This window comes from Lagenorhynchus albirostris, chromosome 5 (assembly GCF_949774975.1).
Source record: "Lagenorhynchus albirostris chromosome 5, mLagAlb1.1, whole genome shotgun sequence".
Classification (NCBI taxonomy): Eukaryota; Metazoa; Chordata; class Mammalia; order Artiodactyla; family Delphinidae; genus Lagenorhynchus; species Lagenorhynchus albirostris.
The window spans coordinates 4,548,470-4,563,845 of record NC_083099.1 but is presented as its reverse complement, the minus strand read 5'-3'; the positions used below and the strand labels follow the sequence as shown (position 1 = coordinate 4,563,845).

Below are 15,376 nucleotides of genomic sequence, written 5' to 3'. Positions count from 1 at the left end.
AAGCCACTATTTCTTATTCCCTCACATTTCAACAGTATTCCTTGGTTCCCTAGTTTGTAAAATGGGGATATTAGTACCTTTTTTCTTCTTTCCATCTACTCACAGCCCCCCATCCACTTTTTGTTGGTTTCTATTAGCTACACCCAATTTCACATCTTCAAGGTTAGTAACGTTTTCATTGTGTAGTGCAACTACAACCTGTCTTCTGTGCTTTATCTGTAAGTAAAAGGCCAATAAACTGTCTGTACGTTTACCTAAATATTTAGTGCCACACCAAACACCGTGTTAGGATTAGATTTCCTCTAAGTCCAGTGTTATGATCTCAGGGCTCCCCAGTGAGTCATAGCATTTAGGTGAAATAGGTCAAATCTTTCTGTTTTATGCCTTAATATCTGTTACATGATTAAAATTATTTTACGTTTGAGTTTCCTTCCTGTTCGATCTACGATTTTCTTAGGCAGAAAATGTAATCTCTTCTGGGATTTCTGACTGTCTTTCTCCCGGCTCCCCGAATAGTAGGTCTTTTTTAATCTTTATGTACTCCGCAGTCCCCTCTTGACCATCTCAACCTGTTTGATCTACACCCATCTGCTTTGTCTTCCAGAAATACACTGAAATTTCTCCTCCTTTGGTGACCACCCCCTTCTCTTTGCTGTTTATTCCTTTTTGCATTTTCTGTATCTCCACCTGCTCCCCCACCCCCCCATTACCATGGGGTCCTGAAGGAGTGGGAGGTGAATGTGTGTGTTCTCAGTTTGCTGTCTGTAACCTGGACTTACCCATTTTGTTTTCAGGTGCCTGTTTTATTTATATTTTTGTGTGAAATCTATGAAGGGTGGTCTCCTATATCAGATCTTTGAGATTTCTCTTATTTAATTCTGGGCCATATGTACTTTAAATGCATATAAACACATCACAGAGTCCATATTACAAGGAAATCATATGTTCTAACGATAAGAGGTCATGGAATTTGTCCTAGTTAGAACCTCTTCATTTCATAGGAGAGAAAATTGAGGCCTAAAGAGAGGGAGCAGGTGTGAGCAGTCTTTTTGCCCAAGAGTCCTCAATTAATGGGATAGCAGAATTAATAGGTTTTTTGGCTTTAAATTTGTTAGGCTTCCTCTACTTCATAATGCCTCCCCAACCCTGAGTCACATGGCTTAGAGAAGTGACCATTACATCTGGACCATGCACTTCACTTGGGAGGTTGGTGGCAGTCCTTTTGGGGGATTTGCACCAATTCTGAGCTTCCGTTGGTTGTCTTGGAAAAGGCACAGAATGAAACTGTTTGAGAATAAATGTCTTTGTTAAAATTCTTATTTTTTTATGGTGCTTTTAGTCACCTGTCATTACCAGAAGAGCAGGCATCCAGCAGTTAGTGAATCTCATATTTTAAAACCAAGGCAGAGGAGAAGAAATGGTTTTGAGAATTTAAAAAAATTAGGCTTAACAAAGCCTACTTTTAATAATACATGAATGATAGAAGGTTGCTAAGTATACTCTTACAAAACAGTGTAGCACTGTTAGCCTTTGTATATGTATAGGGGGTTAGGTGCAGTTAAAAATAAAAGGTGAAAATAACTCAGGGCAAAAACAGGTTTTTAAAATAAAAGTTCTTTTTCTCCCCCCCTTTGCACAAAGCTCATGCAGTTACATTAAAATGAAGGCATTCTAGTAAGGCTTATTGAAACTTGAAAGCCTCAACTTGCTCCAACCTAGAGGCTTCAGGGAATAATACCACTTATACTTTGATAGTGGTTTTGGGTGTTAGAATGAGATCTTGATAATCCTTTCTTTACCAGTTGATTGGCTCAGTCAGGATGCTTGGATTCAACTTAATATGACCATTTTTCCATCCTGTATGGGATGTTCTAGTACAGATCAGAAGTTGGAATGATCCATAAATAGTGTGGCAAACGTTTCCAATTTAAACTAGAAATTTTGGTTAGTGTTAGCAGTGGCTTAACGAAGTTTTCATTGAACTTATAGTGTTGCTAATACAGGCTGCAAGCACCGATGGTGGCCAGTCTCATTACTCTTTGTAGGAGCATTGTCAAAACTGTGGCAGAAATTACTACTTTGTTGGTATTATATATGATGATTTATACGGTATTAGTATTTCAAATTAAAAGCATACAAACGGGAAAGACTAGTGTAAAAGTATAATTTTAATGAAATATTAAAAGAGTGAAGACATTTTAATGTAACTTTCTTTGTCTTTATTTTGAAGAATTCAGAAGGAACTTGCAGAAATTACGTTGGACCCGCCTCCCAACTGTAGGTAAGTACTTACGGATTTTTATTTATTTGTATCTTTTGCGGAAGAGTAATTGAACTGTTGGTCTGATGCGCAACTATTGTTGTTGTAGCCTGATTAGTTAGTAAAAACATCACTGTGGTTTGGACTTTAATGATTGTGGAAGACAGTGGTGGTGGTTGTCTCTGCAGAAATGGGATATTCCGCAAGTTTGTCTGCAGTGGTAGAGTGGTGTCACCAAAAAACAGAGTAACGCAATAAAAATAAGGTAGTGAAATTATAGGGTAACAAATACAGTCACCTTTTAGTGAAAGAGGCGTGAGGGTTTTAAATGACTTCTTCAATGATGCAATAACAGCGTGGCTAAAATATTTGCTATTTGATAATTATTCAGCTGTTATCCTGTTGGAAATTAATTTTTAAAAGTGCTGGAACATTAAACAGTGTTCTTCATGGTTTACATTACTTCTTGTCGTCATGGCTTGTGACTAAGTCAGAACGGGTGATTGGAGGCAGGTTGAATTTAAAACGCTCTCTCCTTTATGACCACATACCCTCAACTTTCTGGTCTGAGTTTACTTATAGGAAGTTAACGTGCTTGCCCAGAAATGATTAATGATGTGCAGGTACGTAGTGGAAAGAGGAGAGAAACTATCTCCCACCTTAAACAGTATCTTGCATCTGGTGCCGTAGTTGCAAGATGGCTGTTTGGCGGTTTTAAGACAATTCTTTCTGTTTTGATGTGAACTCAATGTTGAAACCAGGCCAGCGTGGAGTTTTTGTCGTTTAAATTGGTGGTGGTGTGCATCAGAGGTGAGAGGGCAGGTTTCCAATATTGAATGGGTTGCTGGGTGTGATTTCTGATTTCACTGATTTTGTTTTTATATGAAGGCAAAGACAGCAACTATGGTTGTTAGTGAAAGTGAAAGTTTTGCAGATGGCTCTGTGGCTAGTTGACAGCTATTTTGTGTAGGAAAAATTCTAATAAGACTTAAAGTTTGTGGTGAATTTAATATGGTTCTTTACATGAGAGTCATATATAGTATATAAACTTGTAATAATAACATTCAAAGGAAGTTTCACTCAGCTAGAACAAATGATTCTTTGTTAGGAAAAGCTGTTTAATAGTAAGACTTTTTTTGTCACACTTAAGACTATGTTACATCAAAGCTGTTTTAGATGACAGATCATTGTTTAGGCTTTGGTGGCCAGTTTGTGTAAGTGGATTGATTTGTGGAAAAACTTCAGTTTGAATTAAACTAAAATCCCTTGTTTCTTATGATAATATTTGTTTTAATGGTTTGAATCTTTTTTTTAATAAACTGTTTTACCTCATATAGTATTTTTGTTACCTTTTTACAAACAACTGAACTGGTAAATATGTGAACTTAGTTTATACACTTATTTGCTTAAATTTTGACAACAGATTCTTGGCAAAATAAACTAATTGTTTTGATGAGCTTGTTTAAGGCTCACTTTTGATAAATGAAATCCACATATAACGTGATGATTAGACTGTTTGCAACTTTACTATCATATATTATTTTCTAATGCATTCGTCTAATTTAGCCTTGACTTACTACAAATAATAATTTAACTTAGATTAAACCGATATATTGTAAACATGCATGAAAACTGGAGAGTCTGTGAAAGGAATTACATAATGGTTATTATTACTTAAATAAACTTCAATAATTGAACCATAGTTCTATTTAATGTAAAAAAGGAAAAGCTTAACTATGGTGTCATCTGAAATTTGGGGATTTACTTTTTCATTGAGCCTTAGTTAAAGTATCATTACTGGTTATGTAAGCAAAATATGTGTAATAGTTTTACATTTAAAAATGTAGATGTCACACATAATAAGCCCCTCAGACAATCTCAGGAAAGGCACCTACTTAGTTTTATTTTCCCCCCATTTTTATTGAGATATTGACATAGAACATTGTAGGAAAGATACTTTGTTTGGTTGATTTGCTGGCTTTGGGAAATTTGCAATGAAATCCTTTTAACCACGTGCAGGTTGGGTAACTAAATTTGCTTCAGAAGCAAGGACTATTGGTGAAGTGTCTTTAGCTCCTTTTATTGACCCCCAAATAGTTGATTGGACTGATCATGCAGACGCTAAGATCATGCCCACCTTCATGTTTGTGGTGCTCCCCCTGGCAAAGGATCTGCTGTGCTGGGGCTGGCTGGGAAGTGGTGATTACCCCCAGGTTCCCTGCGTGCTTGCGCCTCTTCACTTAGACGTTCACGTGCTTGTATTAAGCGGATTGCTGTGGCGTTTGGAGTTCGGGTGTCAAATATTTGATTGTGGTTTATAGTAAATCTTCCCATCTATATTTCAATGAGAATGTAGTCACTGTCTTCAGAAAGAGAAGGTAGAACAATTTTGGTTGGGCATGTTTTTGGCACAAGGTTAACAGTGCTTTTGTGGTTGATTTTTTAAAAGTGCTGTGCTGTCTTCATGTGTGTCCTACTGACTGTAATGAATTAGTTTATAGACGTGTAGTAATTAAAGCCATCTGCCTGATAGAGTCAGAATCCCCGGTCGCCTAAGTATTCCCTTTTGTTACACTTCCTGGGACACGTGCCTCTCACAGCCCTGCTTTTTGGTGGCTTGGGTACTTGTTAACTCACTGTTGCAGGTAAAGATAACGTGTGGGGAAGCATGGGTGTGTTCAGGCAATCCGAATGGAGAAGGATTTTATCTGCTAGCTGTCTCGGTAAGGGTGGGTGTGTGTCACCTTCCACTTGGAGTGTGGTTTATTCTTATTTTCTGGAACTTAAGAGGCTAGTACAGCCCAGTTCTGTGTGTATGTCAGGTTAGAGATGGGACTTCTGAGTCTCAGTGCATCTCTTATGTGATGTCCAGGTGAGCAATTCTTGGATTTGTATTGCAGGAACTAGCATGTGTTTATCCTCTACTGCAGTATTGTTTAAGTTTTTTTTTTTTTTTCAGGTTTTGAACAAACTTAATCTTCTAAAAGAGCATGCACATAACATTTTGACAATAAGTTACATTATTTCTTCTTATAGGAAACACCTGCCTATACATTTTTTGGTTTTCTTTTCACATTTTTTTTTTATTGTCTTCGAGGTAAAAATGCAATAATACTGTTTTTTTTTTTTTAGGCTGCGTAAAATTAATTCTTTTTTTATATTATAATATTAGAATTAATGTTTAACAACAAAACTTTATGATATATCTAAGAAAACAGTTTGTGTTCATAAAATCATAAGGTCTGTAGGGCTGTGGGCATAGAAAATTGTACATAATTTGTGTGAAATTTGGTTATATACGTAGAGTAGTCTCTGTAAATAGTAGAATGTATTTTGCTTAGTCTTACGTTTTTTTAAATAAATTCATTTATTTTTTGGCTGCGTTGGGTCTTTGTTCCTGCACGCTGGCTTTCTCTAGCTGCGGCGAGCGGGGGCTACTCTTCATTGCGGTGTGCAGGCTTCTCATTGCGGTGGCTTCTCTTGTTGCGGAACACGGGCTCTAGGCGCACAGGCTTCTGTAGTTGTGGCACACGGGCTCAGTAGTTGTGGTGCATGGCCTTAGTTACTCCGTGGTATGTGGGATCTTTCCAGACCAGGGCTCGAACCTGTGTCCCCTGCATTGGCAGGCGGATTCTTAACCACTGCGCCACCAGGGAAATCCTTACTCTCATTTATGATTGATATCATAATTGACCCATGACATTTGCAGGGGCTCTCTCCTGAGACCGCTGCAGATCCATAAATGTTTTGGTGCCGCCAGCTGAGTTGGAGGTGCTGGGCTGTTGGCTAGAGTTGCTCACGACCTCAGTGCCCTGCACACCAGCTTAGCTTGTAGATGACTAAGTTGTGACTTTCAGGACTCTTCACAGTTGTCAGAAACACAGATTTTAAATCTGTAAATGTGTTAGTGTTTTCATTTATATTTCCCTGAGGTTAGTGGAAAACTGGCAGCTAGCTAGAAAAATTTCTGCATTAAAATTTCTGTCATCCTAAGGATAACCTGTTTCTCTTTATTGCAGAGAAAAGCTAAGTTCAAATTCTGTTATGATCTGATACTGCCCAAGTTTATGTTAGCTCTATGAGCATGGAGCTGACAGAGATCCTTATTACTTCTTGCAAGTAGAGACTGGTAAAATGATCCGTTTGGATTTGACTTTTGATTTACTAATTGAGCAAATAAAAGGAGGAGATACTAAAAAAGAGGATGTAATTCAGTTATATTAGCAGTTTTTACTCTTATTGTTATGTTTCAGTTATCTACTCACTGAACACAGGCTCTGCTTTATTTTTTAATTGTAACAGCTTTATTGAGATGTGTAATTTACAGTGTAAAATCCAGTGGCTTTTAGTGTCTTCGCAGTCTTACCTCCGTCCCAATCGGTTTCACATTTTGGCCGCCCCAGAAGGATAACACCGCACCTTTTAGCAGTCACCCCTTTCCCAGTCCCTCTCAATTTTGCCACCACCCAGCCCTAGGCAACCATCAGTCTCCTCCCTGTCACCATAGATTTGCCGTCTGGACATTTCATATACACGGAATCATACAGTATGTGGCCTTTTGTGACTGGCTTCTTTCAAGAAGCGTCATGTTTTCAAGGTTCATCCATGTTGTAGTGCCATCAGTACTTAATTTATGTTTTTGAATAATATTCCATTGTGAGGATATACTCCATTTTATCTGTCTGTTCATCGGCTGATGGATGTTTGGACTGTTTCCACTTTTTGGTTATTGTGAGTAATGCTGCTCTGAACATTGGTGTACAGGGTTTTGTGTGGACATTTGTGTTCATTTCTCTTGGATATATACCCAGGAGTAGAATTGCTGCGTCATATAGTGACTGTGTTTAACCCTTTGGGGAACTGCCAGACTGTATTCCAGAGTGGCTGCACCATTTTACCTTCCTCCCAGCAGTGTATCAAAGTTCCAGTTTCTCCATAGCCTCAGCAGTTGTTACTTTCTGTCTTTTAATGATAGCCATTCTAGCAGGTGTGAAGTAGTATGTCATTGTGGTTTTGATTTGCATTACCCTGTTGAATGATGATGATGATGATGACCATCTTTTCATATGCTTATAGGACATTTTTATATCTTCTTTGGAGAAATGTCTATTCAAATTCTTTGACCATTTTTAAGTTGAGTTTTGTCTTTTTGTTGCTGAGTTGCGTTATATATTTTGAATACAGGTCTCGTATCAGATATATGGTTTGCAAATATTTTCTTTCATTCTGTGGATAGTGTTTTCACTTCCTTGATAGTTACTTTTGAAGCATAAAAGTTTTAAGTTTTGATGAAGTCCAGCTTATCTACTTCTTCTTTTGTTACTTTGCGCGTTTGGCGTCATTTCTATGAAATCATTGCCTAATCCGAGACTAAGAAGATTTACGCCTACAGTTTTCTAGTAAGAGTTTTTTTTTAGTTTTAGCTTTTATATTTTGACCTCTGATCCATTTTGCATATGGTGTGAGGTAGAGGTCCAGCTTCATTGTTTTCCTTGTGGATATCCCAGTTATCCCTGCACCATTGCTACAAAGACCATTTTCCCCATTGAATTGGCTTCATATCCTTTTTGAAAAATCAATGGATCGTATATGTGAAGCTTTATTTCTGAACTGTCAGTTTCATTCCATTGATCTGTGCCTATCTGTCCTTCTGCCAGTACCTCAGTCTTGATGTAGTAAGTTTTGAATCAGAAACTGTAAGTCGTCTCATTTACTTTTCATTGTTTTAACTCATTAGTTAAGGCATTGCTAGAATAGAGGAGGCCATGACTAGACATAAACCTTACCACTGTCTCACCTTCCTGTTGATGAGAGCCACTTAATAGAGGAAAATGTATTTTCCAGATCCTACTAACTGAAACAGTATGTAGGAAAACTATGTGTGGGGGTTAACATTTTTCAAAACTATATTACAGAACAGGAAAGCATTGAGGTAGAAATTGGGGTTAGTGTCTATTTAGGTGTGATCTCTACAAAGAGCCAGCAATGTGAAAATCTAATTATTGTCACTAATTGTTTTTCTTTTCTTGGTTACTATAGTAATATTTATGTAGCATTTTGTAGCTTTTAAAGGATTTTCATATATGATGCAGTTTAGTCTTTTCTGTGAGGCCGCTGGGATTAAATAATTTGCCCAGGGTTGCACAACTAGAAATGATTGATTTGGATTTGAACCCAGGTTTTCTGATCTTTCATCCTTTATTTTCCAACATGTGTGAGTAGATAGAGAAATACATTAAAAATTACATTTGTGGCTAGCTATTTGTGCTTCAGTTAAGGGGAAAAAAAAGAAAAAAATCAACATGTGAGGCAATCCAAAGTATCATTTATACTGTGCTTGATTTATATTTCTGAATTCCATAAAACAATATTTAGTTGGAACATTTTGAAAAGTAATTCTGTGAGTGTAGTGATTTCTATAACATTCCCTCGTGTGTGTGTTTGTATGGGTGTATATGTTCGTGTTATGTTATTATTACCGGCACTGGTCCAGGTAAAGGATTTCTTTACATTTGACAGTTCCTAGTTCGGGGTCTGCACTTTTAATGCCAAGTTGTTTTTCCCTGTTACTCAGCCTGATTCTAGGTCATGTTCCCCTACGTTTCAGTATTTACTGAGGGCTTAATATTAGATCTGTGGTAGGACAAGTGTAGTCTGCAAGAAGATATGCAGATGCAGTTCCTAATCCTACAGAGCTGGTTACAACTAATTGAGAGATAAGACATAAAATGCTTAAAGAACCAAGACCAGCAAAATGATGGTACTGTTGGCAGGAACTGCCAATATCTATGGGCTCTGCAAATCTTAAAATTGATCGTGCTTCCCTTCTTTACTTTGGTTGCCCTGAAACTGTGAGCCTTATTTATTCTTCAATTTTAGTATTTAACTACATTTTGTGTAGAAACCTCAACTCTGGTTGTATTTTATTTTCTTACTCTTTTTTTCCACCTTATATCTTCTCTTCATTTTATACTTTTCTACCACATACATTTTTTTAAAGCCATCTCAGACTCCTGGAGCAAGGAAGATTATTAGTAAATAAATAGTACAAATAACTGAAAAGTGATGTAAATGTGTATTGGTTAGCAGAACGCTGTAGTGCGTCTTTTTTTTTTTTTTTTGCGTTACGCGGGCCTCTCACTGTTGTGGCCTCTCCCGTTGCGGAGCACAGGCTCTGGACCCGCAGGCTCAGCGGCCATGGCTCACGGGCCCAGCCGCTCCACGGCATGTGGGATCTTCCCGGACCGGGGCACGAACCCGTGTTCCCTGCATCGGCAGGCGGACTCTCAACCACTGTGCCACCAGGGAAGCCTGAGAGCTCTTTCTTTAATCTCTATATTTCAAATCTTAGCATTCATTTGAGGTTCAGTGTACCTATGAGTGAATAAATACAGTTGCTTATACTAGAAAGCTGACGTCTGTTGAATGCTGCCAGTGTTTGAGGCCGTGTACTGCCTGCTGTAATTAACCAGCATTATCTCACTTAATTGTCATAACTCTCCATGAGGTAGATACTAGTTTTAGACAGTATTTTATAGGTGGGAAGATGGGCTCAGACAGGTTAAATGACTTGTTCAAGGTCACACAGCAAGTAAGTGGCACAACTAGGATTTCAGCCTTGGTGTTTGTGACGTTAAGAGACCAGGGGTTTTGGGTCTTTGCTGTGCTGTCTTCTGTTTGCAAGATAGACATAGGGGAATCAATCTAGAACAGCACTGCCCCATAGAACTTTCTCTTATGATGGAAGTGTTCTGTATCTGTCATCCAGTGCAGTGGCTGTTTAGCACTTGAAAGGTGGCTAATCCAACTGAGTGAATTAATTTCTAATTTTACTTAATTTAAATTTAGGTAATCGTATATGACCAGTGACTACTGTGTCACATAGTTACAGTCCTAGAAAAATAAACACTTCTCAAGCTTAAATTTATGCTTAACTTTAATTTCAGGTAATAATAAACTAGAAGGTCATTTTGACCTTTTTAAGGGTGCTTGTAGCTATGTATTCATTTGTCTTCCCCCTCCCTTCCTACCGACCACCATTATAGTCCAATAGCCAGGGACCCCTAACTAACTTATTTTTTAGAGCATTACACATAGTGCCCTTAATTCAGTAAAGGACCCTTGTAAATATTAATATTATAAAGTATTGGTTAAATATTTAATTTTAAATTTTTAACAAAATGAAAGCGGTATTGAAAGCATTGTTTTAATTTATTTTTAGTAAGTATTTATTTATTTATGGCTGCACTGGGTCTTCGTTGTGGCATGCAGCCTTCTTAGTTGCGGCATGCATGTGGTATCTAGTTCCCCGACCAGGGATTGAACCCGGGCCCCATGCATTGGGAGCACAGAGTCTTACCCACTGGACCACCGGGGAAGTTCCTGAAAGCATTCCCTTTAGATAGGCTCGTAGGATATTGAAGCAGGAAACCTTATGGCCTGGCACCTTCTCCAGCCCAGAGAGAAAACAGCGCTCCTCCAAGGAAGTACAGTTTCATGACAAAGCCGGGTCCAGCATTCAGCTCTGATAGGTCAGTGTGTTGCTTATTGCATTGACAGAATGGATATGTTTTATACACTTAGAAAATCTAGATACAATTAACTTTGTGTCCACCTAGAGGGGTGGGATAGGGAGCGTGGGAGGGAGATGCAAGAGGGAGGAGATATGGGGATATATGTACATGTATAGCTGATTCACTTTGTTATACAGCAGAAACTAACACACCATTGTAAAGCAGTTATACTCCAATAAAGATGTTAAAAAAAATATGAACCTCAAAAAAAAAAACATAAACAAGGAGACTTGGGAATTCCTATCCATGATCACAGAGTACATTTGAAAGGAGTTGGAGTTACCTTGTCTAGTGGAGTGGGGGGTCATCATAGCTGTGTTTAACTGTTTTCAGAGCCATCAAATGGAAGAGAGAGTCATCCCGATTCTGCGTGGTTTCAGGGTGTAGAACTAGCAGTGCTGTGTTAAATTAGAAGGAAACTATTTTCTTCATGATAAAAAGGCTCCGTCTTCATTCAGAGCTGTCCAGAGAAATAATGGACGGCTTCAGGAGGTAGTTAGTGTGTGCCCTGTCTCTGGAGGGATTGAAAATGACCTGTTTGCTCATTTCAGAGGGATTTTCAGGTGTCAGATGCAAGGTAGTACTAGGATGGTATTTCCCAGCTGCTGGACTCCAGACGGATGAAGTATAATTTATCAGCTTTGTCTTCCTCATCATGGATTGTGACTCATTTTTTCTCTCTCCTTTGCCTTCTTGGAGTCTGTGGCATGTAATTTGTATAGTTTATTGGCCTGGCTATTTTATTTAAAACAGCCAGTTTATTTGTTATCAGTTCCATGTATGAATTAGTACGTGAGGCTTTTATTTCCTTTTCTATTTATAACTTTCAAATTTATAAGAAAAGGATGATACATGATGAACATGTGGAAATAAGAGCCTGGTGTGGGGTTTCGAGACATTAACTAATATGCAGTAATTTCATCGGCCCCGGATTATGACATGTTATTTCATAAACTCCACTTATATGACATAGTGAAGAAATAAAAATTTTAGTGTTATTCAAATGCCAGTATGAATTGACAATCATCTAATGCAAATCTTTTGAATATTCATTTGGCCAGTAAACATACCTTCAAGTCTATCAAACTATGTAACACACTGTTTGGAATTCTCATGGTTTCCCCCTCCTCCCTTTGGTCCTGGAAAAAATATTTGCATCCTTAGAAATTGAATAAACGTTAATGAAGAAAATTTATGTTTTATTTGGTATGTGTTTTTTCTGACATAATTTTTCCATGAGCTAAGCATCTTAGAATTAAAAGAAAATTCAGACTTTCAAAGATTTCAAATGACAGACTCTACTAAAGAAACTACCGCAGCTCTTTATACGTTCATGTGGACTGCTGTTTTATTTATGATCTTATTAAGTGATATTTATTTTAAAAGTTTTGTCCAATCTTGTGGAAAGATGGCTGTCACGTCTGTAGGCTGGGGCGAAATTCTGTGGCCTAATGTGTGGGAGCAGAATGTTCTGAGGCCTGCATACAAGTGATGAACTGGAAGAAGGTGACAGATTCAGCGCAAGTGCTGGAGGGAAACCCTTTCCTGCAGCCAGGGCAGAGTTTCTGAAGAGTGGCAGCACTGCTTATTGCCTTAGGCAGTGGACATTCTGGCGTTAGGCTCAAGCTAGCAGGCAGTGCAGCCCAACACGTGCAGTCTTTGGATTCCAGGTGTCCAGGGGGTGAGGAAGGGGGTCTGCAGCAGGGGGACTAGGGCTAGCCTGACCCTGCTGGGGCAGGGACAGTGGTCTAGAATCTGAGAAAGTAGAATAAGGGTTTGGGAGTCAGGCCTTCTTAACTGAGGTAGGGTGGGATTGGCTAGGAGGACTCTCTCAGTTCTTTCTGTGTTGCCTGTCATATTCTGCAGTGTAAGAGAAAGTATTTGTCTTCTTAGCCAAGCCCTCATGTATCACAGCTTGGTTCATAAATGATATGGAACAGTGTTATGATACTGCTTTCAAACAACTGGGATTTGAGGTGGGGGAAAGGAAGGACAAAGTTTAAGAGGGGGCAAAGAAATTAAATTTACAGTCCTGTTGCATTGGTGTCAAATCCTTTAGAAATTTTTAGAGTTCATAGAATAGATACATTGAAACAAAACCTTGTGCATTTTGCTTTAAATTTGAGTTAGGTATAAGGCACTTTTTGCACTACTTAAGCGGCCTGGACTATCTCTAAGTGGCTTTAGTTATTGCAGTAACAAAAGAACCTCATTATAAGTTAGCTTTGCCTAAAAGGTAAAATGAACCCCAAAGATAACGTTAGAAGAAGCCTCCCGTATTTGTGTAGCAGACCTCGTCTGTTCTTAATTATATGCACTAATGGGAAATTAATAACTTCCTATGTTATATAAGGTGAAACGTATTTAAAAACCATGGAATATGAATTATAGATAGTATCTGAATAATATAACGGACCAAGTGTTTTAGGTGATAAATGTAGGGTAGTCTCTCCAAATATGTAAATATAGGTGATAAAACGTTCAGTAAGTATTTATCAAGGTGATCATATGGTAGCTATCTAAAATTCTTTCTCCTTCTCCAAATTATGTACGGGCCAGATGTGTCCAACTTTCAAGCAGGGAAAAACTGTTAACAGTTCTTCCAGTTTTTGAGCTCACCAGAGGTGTGGGGTAGTGGGTTGGCTGCTGACAGAGAAATCGAGTTGTGCGTGGTTTCTGACGTCATCATTCTCCATACTTGAAACATTTGGTCATTCCCCTGCTTGCCATCATTTTAGGAAGTTAGGGGTTTGGACTGGGACATGATGAAATTGAGTGTAGCTCTGTCATCAGCCAGCAGGGGACTCCTGACTGTGGATTTTGGAGATGGTAAATTTTGGTCGAGCAGATTTTCCCTCTTCTGTGTGGAAGGTAGTCAGAGATGGAAGTTCAGTTGGACACATACGTGTAAATGCACCCAGTGACCTTCAGCTCCTCCGTGGTCCGGCCCATCAGCTAGGGATCCAGCTGGGGAGTTTTGACTGATCTACAAAGTGGAGAGTATATTTGAGTAAGCACACGTGTCTAGGTAGGAGATCAGGCAGGCTTACGTGGATATTTATGTGCTTACAACATTACCTTTATAACACAGGCATAGTCAAGGACTGTTGGGATTGATGCCCTGTAGTCTGCTGGAGGCTTGGGAAGGAGGGGGCCTACTGACATACTGATCCCTATGGCTTAGGATAAGCGTCTCAGTTTCTAAGTGCTTATTGGACTCTGGGTGGGAGAGAGCAGAAACGCATTTTGCCACATTGTTGACGAATAAGAATTTGTCAGAGGGATAAGAATAACCATCATGTTTGACAAAGCAGCTGGTCAGAGATTACTAGGGAAGCCTTTGAATAGGCTCAGGATGGTATTGGGGTCTGAGAAACAGCAAAATAAAATTACATTTTTGAGTAAGAATGTGTAAGGTGCTGTTGTATTGAGAAAATATTACTAGGTTAAGTGAACAATAAAATAAGCTGAGTAGGGTGTATTTTGAGATTAATATTGGTAGTCGTTTAACACTAAACAAATGTTTCCTGGGAGCCTGTTGTGTGGTCAGCACTGCGCTGGGTCTCGGGATGCAATTACAAACGAGACAGTGGGTCTCCAGCCCCTGCGGCGCTTACGCTTCAGCTGTGAGGTCAGACTGGGATAAGAATCCGAAACTACCTCACGGGGAGGGGGCAGTGAGCAGATAAAACGCTTGCGATGAAGACGACAAACAGGATGAATTTTAGAGTGGGGACCTATTTGTACTTTGGGTTTGGAAGGCTTTTCTAAGGAGGTGACCTCGAAACTGAGCGCCCCGTGGAGCAGAGGCGTGGAGGCCCCCCCGCTGTCGCGGAGGCGTGGTGTTTGAGCTGGGAGGGGTCCGTGTGGCTGGGTTCAGGGGACCGTGGAGCTTGCCTGGGGCTGCTGTGCCACAAGGTCAGGTGCAGGGTGAGGCCGGGCCGGGTCGAGCAGGGTTCGGGTTTCATGCAGATTGAACTGACTGCGGGCTGGAGGGGCGTGGAGGCTGCGAGAGGATGGTATTCTGGATGAGGGTGGCGGCAGCGGAGAGGGACGGAGGGTAAAGTGAGGTGTGTATCTCGAAGGAGAATTGACAGGGCTTGCTGCTGGACGGATGGCAGAGCTGGGGGGATGTTACAGGAAAGGGAGCAGTCAGGTTGGGTTTGGGTCTGGTGGGGAAAGGGTGCTGCCTGTTCTTGGATGGGGAAGGTTTGCGGAGGGAAGCGGACCAGGAGTCCTGTTGGACTGTGTCAGCTGGGGAATGTCTGCGAGACATCCAAACGGAGATGTGAGACAGGCAGCTGAGCGTGAGTTGGAGTCACGGAGAGCTGGAAATATCAAGAGAGGTGTCGTAATCAAGATATTTAAGTCCACAGGAATTGATGCGTTTCTGTATGGAAAGGGTATGGGAGAGGAAGCGGACCCAGGACTAGGCCCGCTGAAAGCATAGCATCTGGAGATGGGTAAAGGAGAAGGGGCCGTGAAGGAGGCCTAAGGAGCTGGCCCTCCAGGGAGCAGGGGGAAGCCAGCAGAGAGGCTTCTC

The 15,376-nt window shown here is 39.9% G+C and overlaps 1 protein-coding gene across 6 annotated transcripts in view; it reads left to right on the top strand.

Moving 5' to 3' along the window:
• LOC132520827 (ubiquitin-conjugating enzyme E2 E2) overlaps positions 1-15,376 on the top strand; it is a 385,603-nt gene that overhangs the window by 11,699 nt on the left and 358,528 nt on the right. For all 6 annotated transcript variants that reach the window (XM_060149539.1, XM_060149538.1, XM_060149540.1 and 3 more), the window contains exon 3: positions 2,231-2,281. In XM_060149539.1, the coding sequence (XP_060005522.1) occupies positions 2,231-2,281 (51 nt within the window). The remainder of the gene's footprint in view (positions 1-2,230; positions 2,282-15,376) is intronic.